The 18,245-nt window shown below is 40.8% G+C and overlaps 8 protein-coding genes across 8 annotated transcripts; 4 read left to right on the plus strand and 4 right to left on the minus strand.

Annotated features, from left to right (window-relative positions):
* Nucleotides 1-159: 159 nt before the first annotated feature.
* On the minus strand, nt 160-1,838 carry WALSEDRAFT_26844 (RCC1/BLIP-II; the record flags this gene model as incomplete). Its single annotated transcript, XM_006955906.1, has 4 exons — nt 160-585; nt 636-707; nt 759-1,248; nt 1,300-1,838. The coding sequence occupies 4 exons, from the start codon at nt 1,836-1,838 to the stop codon at nt 160-162; spliced, it is 1,527 nt and encodes a 508-aa protein (XP_006955968.1).
* Nucleotides 1,839-4,144: 2,306 nt separating this feature from the next.
* WALSEDRAFT_53205 (MFS general substrate transporter) lies at nt 4,145-6,081 on the minus strand (the record flags this gene model as incomplete). Its single annotated transcript, XM_006955907.1, has 6 exons — nt 4,145-4,571; nt 4,625-5,231; nt 5,276-5,601; nt 5,647-5,677; nt 5,795-5,835; nt 6,023-6,081. The coding sequence occupies 6 exons, from the start codon at nt 6,079-6,081 to the stop codon at nt 4,145-4,147; spliced, it is 1,491 nt and encodes a 496-aa protein (XP_006955969.1).
* Nucleotides 6,082-6,554: 473 nt separating this feature from the next.
* WALSEDRAFT_26847 (hypothetical protein) lies at nt 6,555-7,168 on the plus strand (the record flags this gene model as incomplete). Its single annotated transcript, XM_006955908.1, has 2 exons — nt 6,555-6,591; nt 6,642-7,168. The coding sequence occupies 2 exons, from the start codon at nt 6,555-6,557 to the stop codon at nt 7,166-7,168; spliced, it is 564 nt and encodes a 187-aa protein (XP_006955970.1).
* A 95-nt stretch (nt 7,169-7,263) lies between these two features.
* WALSEDRAFT_59116 (hypothetical protein) lies at nt 7,264-8,506 on the plus strand (the record flags this gene model as incomplete). The annotated part of the gene is made up of 2 exons (XM_006955909.1): nt 7,264-7,721; nt 7,770-8,506. Coding segments are annotated over exons 1-2 (930 nt in total), but the record flags the coding sequence as incomplete, so codon positions are not given.
* A 102-nt stretch (nt 8,507-8,608) lies between these two features.
* On the plus strand, nt 8,609-11,898 carry WALSEDRAFT_30873 (aromatic amino acid beta-eliminating lyase/threonine aldolase). Its single transcript, XM_006955910.1, has 7 exons — nt 8,609-9,294; nt 9,337-9,378; nt 9,426-9,507; nt 9,558-9,942; nt 9,984-10,003; nt 10,050-10,536; nt 10,584-11,898. The coding sequence occupies exons 4-7, from the start codon at nt 9,897-9,899 to the stop codon at nt 11,069-11,071; spliced, it is 1,041 nt and encodes a 346-aa protein (XP_006955972.1). The 5' UTR covers nt 8,609-9,294; nt 9,337-9,378; nt 9,426-9,507; nt 9,558-9,896; the 3' UTR covers nt 11,072-11,898.
* WALSEDRAFT_61975 (hypothetical protein) lies at nt 8,745-9,642 on the minus strand (the record flags this gene model as incomplete). The annotated part of the gene is made up of 4 exons (XM_006955911.1): nt 8,745-9,294; nt 9,337-9,378; nt 9,426-9,510; nt 9,558-9,642. The coding sequence occupies 4 exons, from the start codon at nt 9,640-9,642 to the stop codon at nt 8,745-8,747; spliced, it is 762 nt and encodes a 253-aa protein (XP_006955973.1).
* A 2,313-nt stretch (nt 11,899-14,211) lies between the features above and the next one.
* Nucleotides 14,212-14,902, plus strand: WALSEDRAFT_30877 (hypothetical protein). Its single transcript, XM_006955912.1, has 2 exons — nt 14,212-14,319; nt 14,365-14,902. The coding sequence occupies exons 1-2, from the start codon at nt 14,228-14,230 to the stop codon at nt 14,714-14,716; spliced, it is 444 nt and encodes a 147-aa protein (XP_006955974.1). The 5' UTR covers nt 14,212-14,227; the 3' UTR covers nt 14,717-14,902.
* Nucleotides 14,903-15,012: 110 nt separating this feature from the next.
* Nucleotides 15,013-18,174, minus strand: WALSEDRAFT_14150 (P-loop containing nucleoside triphosphate hydrolase protein; the record flags this gene model as incomplete). The annotated part of the gene is made up of 10 exons (XM_006955600.1): nt 15,013-15,277; nt 15,329-15,468; nt 15,510-15,639; nt 15,691-15,813; nt 15,862-15,980; nt 16,029-16,346; nt 16,403-17,281; nt 17,328-17,465; nt 17,511-17,919; nt 17,963-18,174. The coding sequence occupies 10 exons, from the start codon at nt 18,172-18,174 to the stop codon at nt 15,013-15,015; spliced, it is 2,733 nt and encodes a 910-aa protein (XP_006955662.1).
* Nucleotides 18,175-18,245: the final 71 nt, after the last annotated feature.

The following is an 18,245-nucleotide window of genomic DNA, read 5'->3' on the forward strand; positions in this document are numbered from 1 at the left end:
ATACAGCTATTATACAATATTTCACTGTTTGGGTCATCTTTCAGTCTCCTTCATGGCCCCTTCGTGGCTCTTCATGGCCTTCTTATCATCCCGACTCTTATGTTGGCCATTATTTGAAATGCCCTGTCAGTGTAGCTTGCTGGAGGACCTTCGTCGTCATTAGTCTGAGCAATATATAGTAAGTGCGCACCAACGTGTCTCTTCTACCGTTTCTGGCGGATCTCCGTCATCACCCTCCAAATCAATTACCAACGCAGCTGAGTGCCATCCAGCAGCTGCTATCGTGAACGCAAACTTGCGTTTGTTTCCACCAAACTGAACTGGAAGGGGAGTCGTCACTGTTCCATTCCTAGTGTAATCCAAAGAAGCTACTCCCAAAGCACCACCATTTTGTGAGCCAAATGAACGCACTTCACCGCTTCTAGTTAAGGCTATACTATGATAGTCCCCTCTGACAACATCAATCACGTTATCGAGATCAATAAGTTGTGGTTTTGAATTATTACTGGTTGCATCACCCGTAAAGACTCTTGAATGTGCCACCGAGGGTGCATACAGTGTGAATTGTCTAAATGTCGATGTTATCTGAAAATCGTGTCAATGTTTGTCATCGATGTTTCAAGCTTGTTACTGACATGACTCAGAACGGGTGTAGCTGCACCTTCCGGTAGCAGCTTCTGTAGGTTTTGAGGTGAGAAACTCGTCAGCTATATCATGTAAGACAAGAAAACACATCGAAGAGTTAAAGAAGTACACACCTCGATCCATCGCTTTTCACCATTGGCAATCAGATCTGCGATGTTTCGTACTGCTTCTTCACCCCTCAAACCACGTCGGCCGTGTAGATCTATTCTATATAGTCTTCCATTTTGCGTCAACGCGAGGATCGCACCCTCAGCGCTTGCAATCTTGCTGATAGTCTCGTTTGGAATTGAAGGTAAGGTGATAGAAGGAGGTGTAAAGTCAAATACGTGAGTATCTATAAATTCTACACCACGTTCGACGCGCTGTCTTGGTCCATTTTCATGATTGGCTCTGTAAGTCTCTGAATCTGCATAATCTAGCGGCCAATAAACCATAATGTTACCCTTTTTGGTAAATATTGCAGAGTGTGTCCAACCAGCGCTTATCTGTTCGATTTCGTCATTGACGAGAAGTGGATGGATAATGCGATGAGATAGAGCGCAGGAAGTTGACTGGTAGACGTGACCGTCATCGGATAGAAGCATAATATGAGCGCGTCCAGCACTAAATATTCGATTAGCATGAGTATTGTAAATTATAATGAAGATGACGTACCTCATTTCTATTGTTTTGAAAGGTAAGCGTAGCTTTGTCGGCTTATCAACCCTGGCACCGGAATCGCGGTAGTCTCTTGGTCCATATATGAAAGAATCACCATTATACTGTCCCCAAAAGGTAATATCACCATTCCTATCTAAACCATGAAATGACCAGCCGCCTGCGACGAGCTGGACGAGGTTGGAACGAGTGTCTATTTTTATAGGCTGAGGTACACAATTTCCTCGCTTTATCCGCTCATCATTGAAATCTATGCCTAATCTACCGTTCGTTGCAACGCCCCATACATAGACTTGGGGAGTAAGAGTGCGACGGTATATATCTTGCCAATCAAGGGATATATTATCAGATTGCGTGAGTACACGTAATGCTAGATAGCTATTGTAATCGTCTAACAATCTCCGTTTCCAGACGATCTGATCTGATATGAGGAAATGAAGACTCTTTGACGTGCTAGAAAGATGCAAGATATCCTTCAACGTTAATAATGGCAGTATATTATCTAGTATTATCTCAGGGGGTAGCCTATCCATCATCGTAGTAGAGAAAGGAGGGAGAAGGAGAGCGTCTTTTTGATAGAATATCCTACTATTAATTCCTAGTTACTTCAGATCTTTCTCTTACACCCAAACTACGATGAGTGAACGGTCACTCAAGCGAAATCACGAGGAGGAAGAACTATCGCGATCCCTCAAACAGCGCACCTATGAATCATCACTTAGTAAATCTAATTATGAGCGAAAGCTGCTCTCTTTTGAGACTTCGAAGCGTGAGTTTGAGATAACGATGCGGGAAAAGAATGTACAACATAGCAAGCTTTTGAAGGATTTAGCCTGGTATAAAGATAAAGCAGAGAATGAACAGCGCGAGAAAGAAGCTGCACAGTCACTTCTTATCGAGAAGAAGGTATGTCTGGTTTCAGAATATATACACACATCACTCATACTAGTCCAGTCTGAATACGATAAATCACACAGCCAGCTTAAGCACTCCTTGATGAATATCAAAGAGGAGAATGTTCTCTTGAAATCTGAGAATGAGTCCATTAACTCAAACTGTCAGCGTCAATTACAATCAAAAGACACGATTATTAGCTCACTTACTCGTCGATGTGCATCCTTAGAAGAAGACTTACAATCTGCTACTGAAACGTCTAATCAGAGACAGTCTTTGTTGGAAAGCACACGGAAATCCCTCGAGGAGTTGGAACAAGATAGGTCTTCAGCTAACCTTGACTCCTCGCACGCATATACTTCGTTTATGAGGGATGAGTTATCGAAGCAGACATCTTTAAATAGGAAACTTGAAAGTACGAATAAGACACTCACACGTGAACTAGAGTCTGTCAAGGAAAAAGCATCTAGATTTGATGTTGCCAGGGAGGAGAATATGACATTGCAATCCAAATTAAAGGTCCTAGATAGACTCAATCAACAGGTATCCATATTGGAATTAGAACGTGACGGTTTAATCAAAGAGAAAGAAAGTTGGTCGACTGTTTTAGAGCCCGGTGAATCGCCATCATCAATCACAAACGTCGTGGCTCAGTTGCGTCTAGAGAATGTTTCATTGAAAGAAAAACTTGGTACCTCGAGCGCTGATCAGACAGGACATAACAGTGAATTATCCGAATTATTAGAGGGTATAGAAAATCTCAAGAAGATCGAAAAGGAGCAGAAGATATCCATCGAAAATCTTTCGAAGACAGCGAAGAGTCAAGTGAGGCTGTTAGAACTATCTCAACAAGAGACATCCCTAGTTAAGAAACAGTTGGATTCCATAATAAGTGAGGAAGAAATGCTCAGCTCACAGAAGTTCGACTCTCTTCAGAAGGAAAGGATCAATTCACTAGAAGATTTACTTCAACAACATAAATCAGAGAATGAGAAGCTCTCTAAGGATATCCTCAACCTGTCGAAAACTACAGATACCACCAATGAAAATGCACTTAAACTCAAAGTATCACAAGCAGAACAAGCCCTAGAGAATATTAAATTGGAAGCCCAAGAAGAAATCAACAAACTTGGCCAAGAAGTGGTAGCCTTGGAACACAAAGTCGGTAGAGGCGAGTTTAACATTAAAACAACGAGGGTTTTGGAGATGCGCGACAACCCAATATCGCAAGATTACGCTATTCGTTCAGAGACTCTTAACGCACTTAAGGAGGAAAACCGTCTCTTGTTAGAAAAGCTAAAGAATGGAGGCGGTAACGCTAGTAGTTCCGATTCCGCTCAAACAGGTTTACCACAACAGACGATGCTTAACCTGTCCAAAGAGAAGGAAACACTTGAAAGGCAACTCTCTGATAAAGACAAACGTATGCTTCGGTTGAAGAACATCTTTAGTGACAAAGCTGTTGAGTTTCGTGAGGCAATCTATTCTTTACTGGGTTACAAAGTACAATTTTTACCAAACGGTAGAGTCAGACTCAATTCAGCTTATCACACACCACCAGATGGTGGTGGTATTCTCTTTCAATCAAATGATAACGATCAAGGTACGATGAAAGTCGAAGATGGTAGCTTGGAAGGTATTGAAGATCTCTTGAAGTTTTGGGTGAATGAGCGCGAATCTATACCATGCTTTATGGCTAACCTGTGTTTGGAATTATGGGACGCTAGCAAGAGAGGTGAGATCGGACGACTTGCTGTTCGGTAATCGTGTAGTTATAGTAATGTTGAGAACTTGCATGAATTGTTCAAAAAAGATACATCTATCAAATTCCTATTATACAGATGCAAGTGATTAAAGTACAAAAGAAGTGTGAAAAATTTACTGTTAACATTCTTTTTTTTCCTTTTTCTGTGTTCGTAGACATATATTTTAATTTCCGCGTATTTCATTAAACATGTTCTTTGTGAGTGATTGAGGCCTTATCAGTTGAGTAGAGTGAGTCTGTTCCGACTCTCTTTAAACCCTTCTCGCGGTCATCGAAGGTAGCCATTGGACCAACTTCATCATTTTCTTGCTCACCAGCTCCCGCTTCACCCGCTGTTTTCGATTTCTCGATTGCTTTACCAAGATTCTCCTTACCAGCAAGAGCAGTGATCATGATGAGCGCAGCAATAATACCGACGAAGATACCACTGACTGTAGCATAATCATCAACAACCTCACCATGACAATCGACGATTTGTCTGTCTTCTCCACCGCGGGCTTCAATCTGGGCTGATGCAGATGAGACCATGTTACCCAGCTGATATGTCAATCCGGAGAAAAGTGCACGGTATGCTGGTGGAGATGCTTCTTGAAGGAATACAGGTATGACACTGTTCGTAATTTATTAGATTGGAGTTTTGTTCGTAAAATTTTCACAACTTACCCCCAGGCTCCCTGCACTCCGAATTGCACAAAAAAGGCGCCAGCGGCCAGAGAGCTCCAATCATTTGGTAAGATCCATAGCGGTATGAACGCACCAGCGAGAAGAGCAAACAATGCCATAGTGAATCTTCGACCAATTTTCTGGGACACGGCACCAGCAATAGTACCACCTACGATGGCTCCAACGTTACTAATGATAGTTGCCAATGTTGCATCATGTTCAGTTTGGCATTTCGCTGTTTCCATCATCTTTGGGTAAAGATCTTGTGAAGAGTGAGAGAAGAAGTTGAAAAGTGTCATAATCCAGAAACAGTAGACGATTTGAATCCAGTAGTTCTTCACCATCTTGCCGATCTCTTTCGCATAAACTTTGGCTGAGACCTGCTGATAGTCACCCGCTTCTATTTGTTCTTTCTTACGTTCTTTGGCTGCTTTGTAAGTGTCACTTTCAGGGATGAAGAGTCTAATAATACCCGCTGCCCATGAGAGAGCTGCACCTAAATAGAATAGACCACGGTATCCAATGTGCTCTGGCATATCTGGGACAAAACCAAGATTTACGACTGCGGCAATAAGATATCCAACAGCGTAGCCTTGTTGGAAGATACCTATGCACGTTAGTAATATATTGACTGTTTCAGCTCCTACTAACCTGAAAAAAGACCTCTTGCTTCAGCAGGCAAACTTTCCAATCCAATACTGCTAGCTGGTCCAAAAATAGCACCCATAGCAATACCATAGAGTGCACGGACTGCTAAAAATTGTGGGAATGTCTTTGCATAGGCAGTTGCGAGTGATAGGGCACCAATAATCGTCATTGTTGCGACTAAGACATTACGTCTACCGAACTTGTCACTGATCAAACCGCTAATGAGCGCACCAGCGGAACGAAGTAGGAGTGTGAGGGTCATTGAAGTAGTTACGCTGGTCGTATCTTGTCCATAATATTCACCCAGTCCAGTGACAGATAAGGAAACACTATTAAGTATGAGAAATAAAAAAAAGCTTAAAATATTTACTTACCTGAAGTAATCATAGGCATCCATGAGCCAACCTGTAGATGTCTTGTCAGTTACCTTCTCGGAAAAACATTTTTATCAAGAGGTCCCAGGTAGTATTATAAAGAACCACTACACAAACTGCGACACTCGAACTTTTAAAGACTACTTACAGAACCATGCACTGAAGAATTGCAAATAGCCAAGCCAAGTGCTAAGAGTCTTGTCAATGACGAAATTTCATAGATAGAACAAGATTCCTACATATTTTTGCAGACCTTAAATCTAAACCATCATAGTCAACACCATATAAATTCTATTCACAATGAACTTACGGATTCAAGCTAAATTGTCTACGAGGGAAAGTTAGTATGAATCCACCTTATGAAGACCCTCCTTACTGGTCAGGATTTTTCGAGACTTTGAAGTGGTCTACAATAGCGCGTTTATATTCAACCATCGTATTGTGTATAGTGTTATTGTTGTTGTTGGCAGGAAGTTTTGGATGTCTCGGCGAAACAGAAAAGTTCAAGTTGGATGTGGGAAGAAGACAGGAAATCTTGTCGTTCTATTTTAAGCGTAACAAAAACCTTGTCACCGGAGTTATAAATTTGACAATCACCTGTTTGGTTCACTCACTTGATCAACTGCCAATGTGCCTGAAATAATGTTGAATAATTGTCTGAGTTAAATTTGACGTGGTGAACTAAACATATAGATGCCGCTTGCCTATTATGGTAATTTGGAAGGTGGAGTTGCACTAGTACATTCCTTAGTCTAAGCAAATGTTCATTGAAGCCGGTTTGGCCTCTTTGGTTGAGGGTGATAACAGCTATACACCGAAACGTCATGATACGTCGTCAAACAGTACAGTCAGACTCGAACTGGCAGTCTAATTGGCAGGGACAGTGGCAGAATCCTCAGGATACCAAAATGCAGGACAATACGGCAAAGTCAGCAGACCCAGCTGGTAAGTGTATAATATATTAAGGACCTCAAAGATGTTAAAAACGTGATCAGTTACGCCGTCCTCACAAGGACAAACTCAAGAAGATCATAGAGACAACACCAGCTCACATCATAAGGGCAAATCGGCACTTGCACCCACGTTGACGATATTTATCGTCATTGCACTCATAGCTGTTGCCTGCTTGTATTGGACACGCAGGAGAAAAAGATTCATAAAGGAAGAAAATGAAAGACTTGAAGTAGAGACTATCAATTCTAATGAGAAAGATGAAAAGGATTTGATGTTTGAGAGAATGGAGAGTCCACCACCAATTTATACTAGAAGCAGCAGCTTGGTACCTTCAACCAGAAATTCCGGTTACGATCAAGAATTTACGAATTATGCATTGACTGCACCAACGGTTCAGTTTGCACAGACCCAAATACCATCTCGGAATACGTCTGTGTCCAATTTGTCAGTTTCACATACCGGGAGGGATAGCATTCGCTCCGATGGCCTCGCATCATCACACCATTCAAGCGTGATGATCCCACCGAAAACGTACACGCCATTCGAAGATACGTTTGTAAGACACTAATTAGCATTCTAATTGATATGCACAAAATGATTTTATCCACTATACAAACTTCGTCGGATACCACCATAATACAGATGTAGAAAACAAGCATTTAATGAGTTTTATATCGATTATACATAATAATTACTTAATTGGGAAATATTCTCTTTATTTTGAGTGTCAATTATAGTAATTGGACAATAAAATGCATAATATATAGCTCACTTTGAGCCACATTAATAGGTCTAATATATCATAAATATATTTCCTTAATTTAGCGTACAGTCTCCACTTTAGTGCGTCACGTTCCAAACGATTGCAGCTCTTCATACCAAATATCAAAGTAGACCCGTAGTTCGTTTTTACTCTTATCGTGAAGCGATGCAGTTCAAATTAACAAAAAAGGTGGTAAAAAGGCAGGCGACACTACCTGAGGGCTTTGAAGGCTCTGGCTTGAAAATGGCTGGTAGCAGCAGTAGCAGTAATAGCGACACTACCGATAACGAGAAATCACCAGACTCATCAGGTATACAATTCGATGAGGACGCTGATGATGTTATAAACCTCCCTCAAGGTGAGTCATCTGTCGTCACTTACCATAACAAAGACTGAAATGTTTCAGACCCACCTAAATCAGATCAGCCACAGATAGATCAGCACCAGCATGGTAATGAGAACCACAATGAGTATTCATCTGCTTTGGCACCGTCACTCACTATCGGTATTGTCGCGGTCTTAATCATTGCAGCTGTGGCCATACGTTATATAAAGAGGAAGAAGAGAATTGAAGCACTTGGATCAGACCCAAAGAAAGATAACGAGAAGTGTATTAACACTCCTTCGGATGCCAATTCTTTAATAAAAGATCGAGAATTTGGAACTCCCCCACCGGTATATACCATACTGCCGCGCAGTTCTTCTCTCAACATGACCAAATCGAGCAATTCATATGGCGATATGTTCCATAGCGTTAATACAATGCACGATCTTCCACCAACACCAGGTCCGGCCGATTATGAAGATGAACAAATGGAAGGTTTGGAACCGCCAAGAAGGCCTTATGTGCAAACACCGCCAATTTCTCCGATTGCCCCAATCATGCCACGCTCGTCATCGTTGGGTACCGTCAGTGCTGATAACCACATGCCACGCTCATCTTCAATAGGCAGCGTGAGAAGTATCGGAGAGCGCGTCCCTAGCCCAATTGAACGCGTAGAAAGTCCATTTTCGCGAGCATCTAGTCGTGCTAGTCATGCATCATTACCTATGCCATCTGTTACGCCAATACAGTTGATTAAATCACCAAATCAAGTAACCACACCATCTTCAAACCATTTGATGACCTCACCAGTAAGCGACCCAACACAATCGATTGTTACAGAGCAAAGTCCACCAGCTTATGTACCATCTGCGCCGCCATCGGGGGGAGGCTAACTTGTCAGCATGTAATTTAATGTTAAATGTACTAATGAATTTAAGATTTATTACGATAATGATAGTACAAAGTGCTCATGACTGTAAATCGAAGAGAACTGAATAGATTTGGTATCGTGGAAGTTAAAGCAAGAAAAAATTGATTGATATCGCCAAATAAAGATCAAATAAGAGGCTTATCAGATAAACTTTTGAAGTCGGAGGAAGATAATAACGAGTATGAGCTTTCAAAGTACGGAGACGGCTCGTTACCAAAGCATGAGAATGGATTCATACTGTAGTCGGTATCAGGAGGTCCAAACGACCGTGGAAAGAAACGTGGACGCAATTTTGTCGGATCTATGCGACAGGACTCGTACATTAGTACGTGAGGAAGAACGTCCTGCTGACCACCATCCAGCTCTTTGTCTATTGATTCATTTGAGAGCATGGATGAGAAGACTGTTTCTATGGACGACAACCCATCCGCTTCTAGGGCATCATTTCTAAACTGCTGGCAGTTCACAGATGTGTTTGTGTTTGCATCATGTTTGGATTCCTTTGACTTGGTGCGGCGCTTGAACTTGATTCCTGGGTGCTTTAGTTTGAACTCCTCGCTTCCGATCTTTGCAAGTGTGAGGTATCGAGAGCGCTCTTCTTCTGTAAGCTTAGCGTATGCGGCTGATGCCATTGCTGAGACTACTTTCATATCACTGATATCACCACCGCTTGCTCTATAGAATGTTAGAACGAATCAGATAACAACGTCACCTAACTTGAGATTGTCTTGGTATTCGTTGCGGTAAATTAACCAAGCACTGTGTTTGATATTATGAAATATTCTGAAATTGAAATAAATTCATACTTCTGTGGCTTTGGGTTTTCGTTCAGTCTTTTCCTGCGTCTTTTTGGTGGACCTGGGTGTTGTGTGGATGTTGTTAATGTATCTACTGCAGGCAAAGTTCAACGCGAATGTATAATGACAAAAATTACTCACTATCTTCATTTTTCTGGAAGGGCTGCCAGTCTGTACTTGGCTGTTTCTGAATGTATTCCTCCATCGGGGCTTGATGGAGGTCCATGATAACGACGAATGAAAGGCAACAAAATGGTTTAGATTTATAAACAATACGTATCATATAAATTGCAGCACAAAACATCTGATATGTAATTTTATCCCTACAAGAATAAGTTAACATAACCCCTATTCTATCACCACTATACGCGCTTATCGCAATCATGCCACAATTCTAGCGCAATTAATGCACGAGTCACTTCGATTAATTGATGAGTCATTTCCATTATATTTAGATGTGAAGTGATTTCTATTTTTACAATGTCCGTGTGTCAACAACTCGAAAACATAGCTAGAGATTTCAGATGTAAGCCTAATCCACTCAAGAAGCACACTAACACTCCAAAGCTGACACTCTCACCGCTCCCGTTCGTTTTACATACGCTTGACTAACCAGTCTCACAATACATACAGACAGATGGCATGCTTTCCTACGCCTTTAAAGCGTCCCGCGGTGACGATGTATACGAGGAGGATGACTCTACTAATGAATTCCAAGCCAAATTTGCTGAACTCACCGGCAAGCAAGACGCTTTATTCTGCATTTCTGGTACCATGGCTAATCAAATCGGTTTGAGGACAAATCTTCAACAGCCCCCACATAGTGTCATTTGTGATAGCAGAGCCCATATTTACCGTTTTGAAGCAGGAGGTGTAGCCTATCATTCTCAAGCTCAGGTCATACCGGTCACACCGTCGAATGGGCATCATCTTACTTTAGAAGACATTCAGAAGGCTGCTGTCATAGATGAAAACATACATTATGCTACCACACGAGTCATTGCTCTTGAAAATGCCACAGGTGGGCTTATATACCCACAAGAAGAGATAAAGAGGATAAGTGAATGGGCTCATGCTAATGGTTTACTTATGCACCTTGACGGTGCTCGACTCTGGAATGGTTGGTGCCCTCTTTTAGCTCTAGACCCAACTTTTAACACCTCACAGTTCATATTGCGACAGGATTATCGGTCAAAGAGCTATGTGAGCCGTTTGACTCTGTCAGTGTCTGCTTGAGCAAAGGTTTAGGTGCTACTATCGGCAGTGTACTAGTCGGAAGCAAGTCTTTTATTAAAAAGGCAACTTGGTTTAGAAAACTTTTTGGTGGTGGTGTCCGTCAGTGTGGATTCGTGGTTGCTGCAGCTGATTATGCTCTTCAGCATAACTTGCCTCTGATTGAGAGGTCCCATCAACTGGCAAAAAGGCTCTCTATTGGACTTGAAAATGCTGGCGTAAAGATATTATCACCAGTTGAGTCTTCAATGGTCTTCTACGATCCTACATCGCTTGGTGTATCTTCTCAGGAATTTAATACACGTGCAAAAGCTGCTGGTATTACACTACGTCCAGGCAGGATAGTCTTACACTTCCAAAACACTGACGATGCCATTGACAAACTGGTTGCTGTCGCAGAATCTTTCAGTAAACAACATTAGAGCTAATTGGTATGTTAAATTGCGCTATATGTACAACCAAGGTCAATTGGAATACTTTGTTTACATAAACAGTCCACGAATATTGTCTTGCGAGTGATTTTTGCAGATCTTAGCCACGATCTTGTAAATACATGCTCCACAAAGCTTTTAGCTTTCTCTCTGGATCTAGCAATATCGTAAAGCTCATTCAATAAATCGCGGACTACTATGGTGGTCTCGAATGGTGAGTTGTCAGCTCCCTTTAGTTCACCGCAAGCGAAGAATTCAGACCAAACATTTATGATAAGCTTCATTGTAGACACATCAAGCAATTTATTTTCTGATCCTCCAAACTAGATGGCTTTGAACGCTTCTTTGAGTATATGAACGTCTGCGCTATTATCAATCCACGAGTCACTGGGGAAGGACTTCCGTAATGCCGGTATTGCGCCATCGGTAATTTTTCTGATACTACTGAAATGAAATCTAAATATGGATGAACGTCGGACGCTCTCAGGTTTAAAATTTTCCTCTTGAGACTTGCTAAATCCCTCAAATTCTCGTACTCTATCTTCAGCTTCAGCTTTCGCTTTTGCGTAATTCATTACTGCTTCTGGGTAATCTGAACTTTCGAGTAACTCCGGAAGTCTGATAGCTGCATGCAGTACTGATTCATCGTCGGACTCTTGATTATCTGGTGAGTTGGTGGAGACTGTATTTTCTGCTTGATAAAATTCTATGGCAACTGGTTTCTTGTTGTGATGTCCACCCATTAAAAATTGCTTAAAGACGTCATCTCTGCCTGTATCAAAGTTCAAACCGAGCTTGTTAAGGCTATAGTCACACTGTTCAATCTGCTTCTGTAACAAATGATTTTGGGTAGAAATTTGACTATTTTTGTTAATTCAATAATATATTAAAATATCTGCTCACAAGATTTCGTTCCCTAACTCTTTGAGGAGGTTTGTCGGTTGAGCGAACATTGGTGTGTTAATTGGCCTTGCCGTTATTGAACTTATTATCCTTGAACGTTGATGTAAGCTATAAAAGCGTGCTTGTTTCACACCTTTCCTTTAAAGCATGAGTAATATTGTTTGTAAATAATTAGCAAACAAACATCTTTATCACCCCTAGCTATATGATTCGTTAATATAGGCTACAATAAAAATAACATAAACATGTATAATTCCACAACTAGTATTTACTAGCGCGTTTTACTTCTTTGCTTATGTGCGACCATGTCACTTACGCTGCTTGGCTTCAACCTATGAAGAAACTGCATGAAAAAATCTCGATTCGATTGATCCATGAATATAGAAGTGGCGAACTTGACGTTGTCTCCCACAGTTATATCCCGATTTTTTGTGAAAATCTACACTATGTCGCATCTAAGAACCTTCCTACTTTCGAAGTGGAAACTGAGCTATTTTAGTAACTACCAAGTGATTATGCGACTCATTGGGTGAAGGAAGAAGAGGTGTGCTAACAACTGAATCAGATCCACATAAAGACCTTTAACGTATGAAGAAGTTGATGGTTTTGTACGTCGGAATTGATTCGACAATAGTAAGGGCTAATAAGTATTAGCCTTTCTAGGGTACCTAATAGGTGGATTTCGACTGTTCTTTTTTCTAGGCTTTGAAGATGATTGTAGCTAGCTAGTCGCCATGCGTTTTATGTGAACTATAATTATTATGAGTATACTAACTTGCGCATTCATTTTCAGCATTTATTTCTGAGATAATAAAATGTTTCATATTATGCTATTGTTAAGCTATTGCAATGAATTTTGCTGTCGCACTAGAGCAAACTGGAGATTAGGTGCAAGGTTTTGAAGTAGCATTCCTTCAGAAAATTCTTATTGCACTGACTATCTATCTTTTCACTGTCGTGTCTTTCGTGTGGTACATGGTATGAAGTACGAACACTCGCGTAAAAATAGGTTTAGTGACACAGAGCTTAGTAGCATGAATTTTTGCTTGTAAAATAACCATTTTTTACAAAAGAGGGTATCAAATAACTAATTTCTCTGCTCGTCTTTCCTCATGGAAATTATTGCCTTTGATGTCCAGCAGTGATGATAGATAGAAAAAGACCAAAACATAACTTAAAATAATTGCATAGGGAATACAACGCTGAAAGCAAGTTAATGACTGTTACTTCCCCTACTTTTATTGGGGCAAACTCTTACGATAGTAATTTTGGATGATTGTCACAGGGGGTTGGAAAGACATCCAGACTAATCTGTGGAACTTGAGCGCGAATTACCTTAAATGCGAAGATCTCTAGTCTATAAAAGGAGGAAGAATAAATAAACATTGAAATCTAGGTAAAAGTATAATTGAAATATGAATTTGACATGTAGAAGTCTATAAAGCATCGCATAGTAGACACAAGTGCTGAAAGTCCATACTTAATTTCGAGAGATGGACGACTTCGTGACTATGAGAAGGTCTAAATGAACCTGAATGCCAACCAGATAATCTAGAATTTACTTTGAGCTATGTATCTCGCTTTGCTTTCATTAATTCTACGATCCTTAGGTAGTCCATTTATCAACATGTTATATCATAGTACTGATTTGTTTACAAAGATCATAAATAGCAGTACTTCGGTCCAAATTATTCAGAAACATTGTTAAAACTTTAAATAACCTATTAAAATATCAGAGCCAAGTCGATTTCGTCAATGAGTATATTTAGCACGTGTGACGTCATCTGACGTCATTTGGAATGTGTTTAACTAATTGCAGAATCGCAACACTTACAAAGCTGAATAAAATGTATATCAGGGAATGCATCAAAAAATAACTCATCATTTTATTACTCTGATACTGGTTAACTGATATTCAAACTTTATTTTTAGGTTTGTCTGAGATTTCAGTCGTTAGTGCAATGGTTTACGGGCCAAATCGGATATGATAAAGACAAGCTGACCACTCATAGAATATTGATGTTCACTTGCGTGGTCATACTTGAGGTCTCACGTACTTCGTCATGTTTTGATAAGAGTCTCCTTTGTTTAGGATCAGTTTACTTGACTGCTTACTGGAAATATTGAGTGTGATTATAGATCCGTCAACCTGATCACTAAATTAATTTGTGTGATGTTCCGTTTATTAAGCGCCGAAATAAATTAATTTATATCCGCCAAGAACCTTAGTCTGAAACTACCATCATGTCAATTGTACACGTAAACGTAGAAGGATTACAACTCCCAGTATTACAACCTTCCGGGAACTCCGGTCTCTCCTTATGGTTTCCTCCAAGGTAAGTGCATCTCCTGAGACGCCACCCAGCTAACAGCTCTGTCAGACAAGGTTTCTGGTACAGGAGAGTCTCAGGCGCATTCGCACTTCTTTGCCTTGATGACATGGTTCTCAATGGATTGAAGAGGGATGACGCACTCAAACTCAAAGGTCTCGACAGCACCGAGCTTACACACGAGAATAACATCATACTTAAACCGAATAACCACGACGAAAAGGAACTCCTTGAGCGTGCTCAAAGGGAATGGGACAGACGTAACTTCCTTGCATTAAAGATTCTTTTCAACACAGTCTCAGATAAGATCACGATTTCGAACGAACTCGAAATCGTGTCACAAAGAAATGCCCACCTTTTATGGGCAGCAATTGTGAACTCCGGTTTGTTTGACAGATTCTAAACTAAGTCCGCTATTATAACCATTGCAAGCGGTATATCAATCATATTTATATTCAATCGCTAAGTCAGCTTACGAACTCTCTCATGAATAACCATTTGTCAACATCTAACTACACAGTAAATCTATCTATTTTACTTTCAGTATATTTTATGTTTGTCTATTATGTGATGTCATGATACAAGTTACTCCTCCAACTCTACGCTGCTTAAAGTGTCAGCTTGGACGATAGTCTCTGGATAGATAACCGATTGAGACTGAACGAAAGGTGCCTTTTTAAAGTATATTAATCAGCTTGTCTACAAACTTGTAAAACATACCTGATCTGGAATGTCATCCATCGATAATTGCTTGCCGATTAGGGAAGAGAGAACCACTATAGCCCCAAGTTTGGATGTAGAGGCTTGTCCATCTTTCACCTCACCTTGAACACAACTGAGACATCCGTTACTACATTCGCATTTCAGTATGTTGTCCAAAGTATGATATAAGAGTTCGGATATTCTCTCAAATGCTTTCTGAGATATACCCGAAGCCTTTCCGACAGCATCATACAGGATTAATCTAAGTAATAATTTATCTATTTTTAAAACCTATCGATGATGGAATACTCACCTTCCAGGTCTCTTTCTCTTGCTTTCCTTCTGTTGATACTCCTTCACTGATTTTTTCTCGTCAGTCTGAATATCACCTTCAGCTGACATTGTGTAGAGCGGTGTAAGGCTCATGAGAGCGTGTTGAGCAGCTTGTATAGCCTGAATCATAAGATTAAGCAATTGATCATAGAAAAACTAACCTCGGCGGGATTTATGGACTTTATGTTCATAATATGCATAGCATTCGCTGGGACGTCGAGCCAAAAGCCATTCGTCAAGCGTACATAGGGTGGTGTGTCTAGATCGACAATGTCCAAAACTTTGAAGTCCCTGATAAATTTATAAGAATGTCTGTGAATTCACGTAACGAATAAGACATACCGAAGTTTTAGATACCCAAACACATAGGTAGATACCTTAATTCTACCATAAAACGCTCGCATCGTCGACCCTTTGATAGCGCGCATTCTGCAAGTCTCAATAGGATCAACGTCAGTGTAATCTCTAATCATAGTAGTTAGGATGGTTGTGAAAATGGGCCGACAAACGTACCTTGGTTTTGTGTTAAAGTTGACGTTAACTTGGTTGGCTCTGCATATTTTAGTGTCATGCGACACCTCGTATATCTGGTAAGACAGCCCGGCATTAAAGAATATACCGCCCTCGTAAAGCTGAAAGTATTATTGAGCGTCCTATCTCATCAGATTATCCACACTGACCTCGAAAACAGCTCTAGACTCCTCCACTTGCTCAATAAGGGATTCAGAATTCTTGTACACGTTGTAAACCTTATATATACTTTCTTCATTACCACGCAGTTTAATAAAACGGCTTGGATAAGGGCGTAATCGAGGATCACAGTGATACCAACCTTGGTCATCTCTATCAAGCGACCTTGCTGCAACCCTCTCAAGTTGATCTTTGCCGAAATATACCCTGTCACCAACGAGAGATACAGGCAGCTCATCAGAAGCGCACTGTAGATGTGGCTCAAAAATGGCATCATTATCAATATCTACTTGAAGATCTGTAGGTGGCTATAGTTGTGTTATTGAGTTAGCTATGCTTCAAAGTAATGATCAAACTAGCCTACCCTTGTAAAAATCTCCTCTGGGTAATTACTGTAGTAATTATCCAGTGGAAGGGATTCCGCTATTAGTATAGCAAGCGAGTCACGTCTTGCTCTACCAGCTCTTCCCATCTGCTGCCTTAACGAGGACAGGGAATATGGAAACCCAAGACAGAGAACGGCATCGAGGGCGCCAACATCAATCCCCAATTCAAGAGCATTGGTAGCTACAGCGCCTAGAAGATACCCAGAAAAGAGATCTTTTTCAATCCGACGACGCTCATCCTGATTGTATCCGCCTCTATAACTGACGATTCTACTAACTAAGTCCATTCGTCCTTCGGCGATCAATTCATGACGTATGTGTTTCATAAGCATTTCGCAGCTCTTCCTATGCTTACAAAACGCAATTGTACGCACACCCCGACTAATCAAGTAACGCATTAGTTGGGATACTTCGTGCATTGGATTGTTTCGTGGTCCATTTGGCATGAGCTCGTCGATCAGGGCAGGTTTCCATATTAGGAACTCCTTCTGGCCGCTAGGTGCACCGTCTACATCGACAAGTGTGACTTTCTCGACACCAAATAGCGTTTGGAAATGTCTTACTGGGTTTCCAATAGTTGCAGATGTAGATATAAACTTGATATTGACATTGCCAAGTGCAGCGCAGAGTCTTCGCAGGCGTCGCATCACAAACGCAACATGTGTACCCTGGACTCCGCTATAGTAGTGTAGCTCATCGACGACTACAAATCGGAGATTTGCAAGGTAGCGTCGCCATTTGTCTTCTTTTGGTAAGATTGTATGATGTAGTGTGTCAAAATTCGTAAACAGCAAACTGGCATTATCACGCAGATCGTCTCGTCTATCAGTTGGCGTGTCACCATCAAACGTGTCGACCTTATGTATGTTAACGTAGAGACTACATTCATAAACCAGTACTCACAATAACATTTTCCATCCCCTCTATACTCCTCAAAAGATCTTTAAGCTTAGTGTTCTGGTCCTGAGCAAGCGCTTTTGTAGGAAAAATGAAAAACGCGGTGGACTCCCTATCTTGATAAAACGACATAAGAAAAGGTAGCTGAAAAAAAAGTAAGAATAATCACTAAAAGTAGGATAAATTTACAGTATAGATAAGAGATTTACCAGATGCAGTAGATGTAGAAACTATGACATTATTCCCTTCGTTTAAACTCTGAATAGCTTGCGCTTGATGTGCAAAAAGTGACTCGACATACAGAGTGCTCCTTAAACCACGTCTGATTGGCTCAGGTATGACCAAATCCCAATCAGAGTATAAAGCCTGCCGAGCTGGGATAGTCTTGTGGAAAATTGACTGATCTTTGTACCAGTCCTGGTACCTGAACTCCTCCAGCACCTGCTCAATAGATGGCCGCTGGGTTGGGAGGCTCTGCTGTGCTAGGGAATTTTTTACTGAAGGATTAAGTAATGGTTTAGAGGGTAAATGATGGTGCGCGGCCGATATAACAAGTTGTACAGGATCGTCACCAGTTTCTTTGGTAGCTTGGAGAAGTCTAATTATGTGAGAGTTATTCAGTGTTATTTATAATCACATACTCATTGACAGCAACCTTGAATCTGTCATTCCGACGTTCAATTAATTTGAGTGTATCACTGCGAGAAAGTGTCGGTGCTCTGCTAAGTTGGACGTCCTGTTTAATCGCATTACGCGAGTATATAGATCGCACATCAGTGAATTCCAATATTAGCACCTGCTTAGTCGATTCTGTATCGTCACTAGAGGTAGGTTGAGTACCATAAACATCCATATCATGACTTCTATTGTATCTGCTAAAAAATTTCTTTTCGTTGTAAATGTCTAACGATGAGTTATCGACAT

The sequence above is a fragment of the Wallemia mellicola genome, assembly GCF_000263375.1.
Source record: "Wallemia mellicola CBS 633.66 unplaced genomic scaffold WALSEscaffold_1, whole genome shotgun sequence".
In the NCBI taxonomy this organism is placed as follows: Eukaryota; Fungi; Basidiomycota; class Wallemiomycetes; order Wallemiales; family Wallemiaceae; genus Wallemia; species Wallemia mellicola.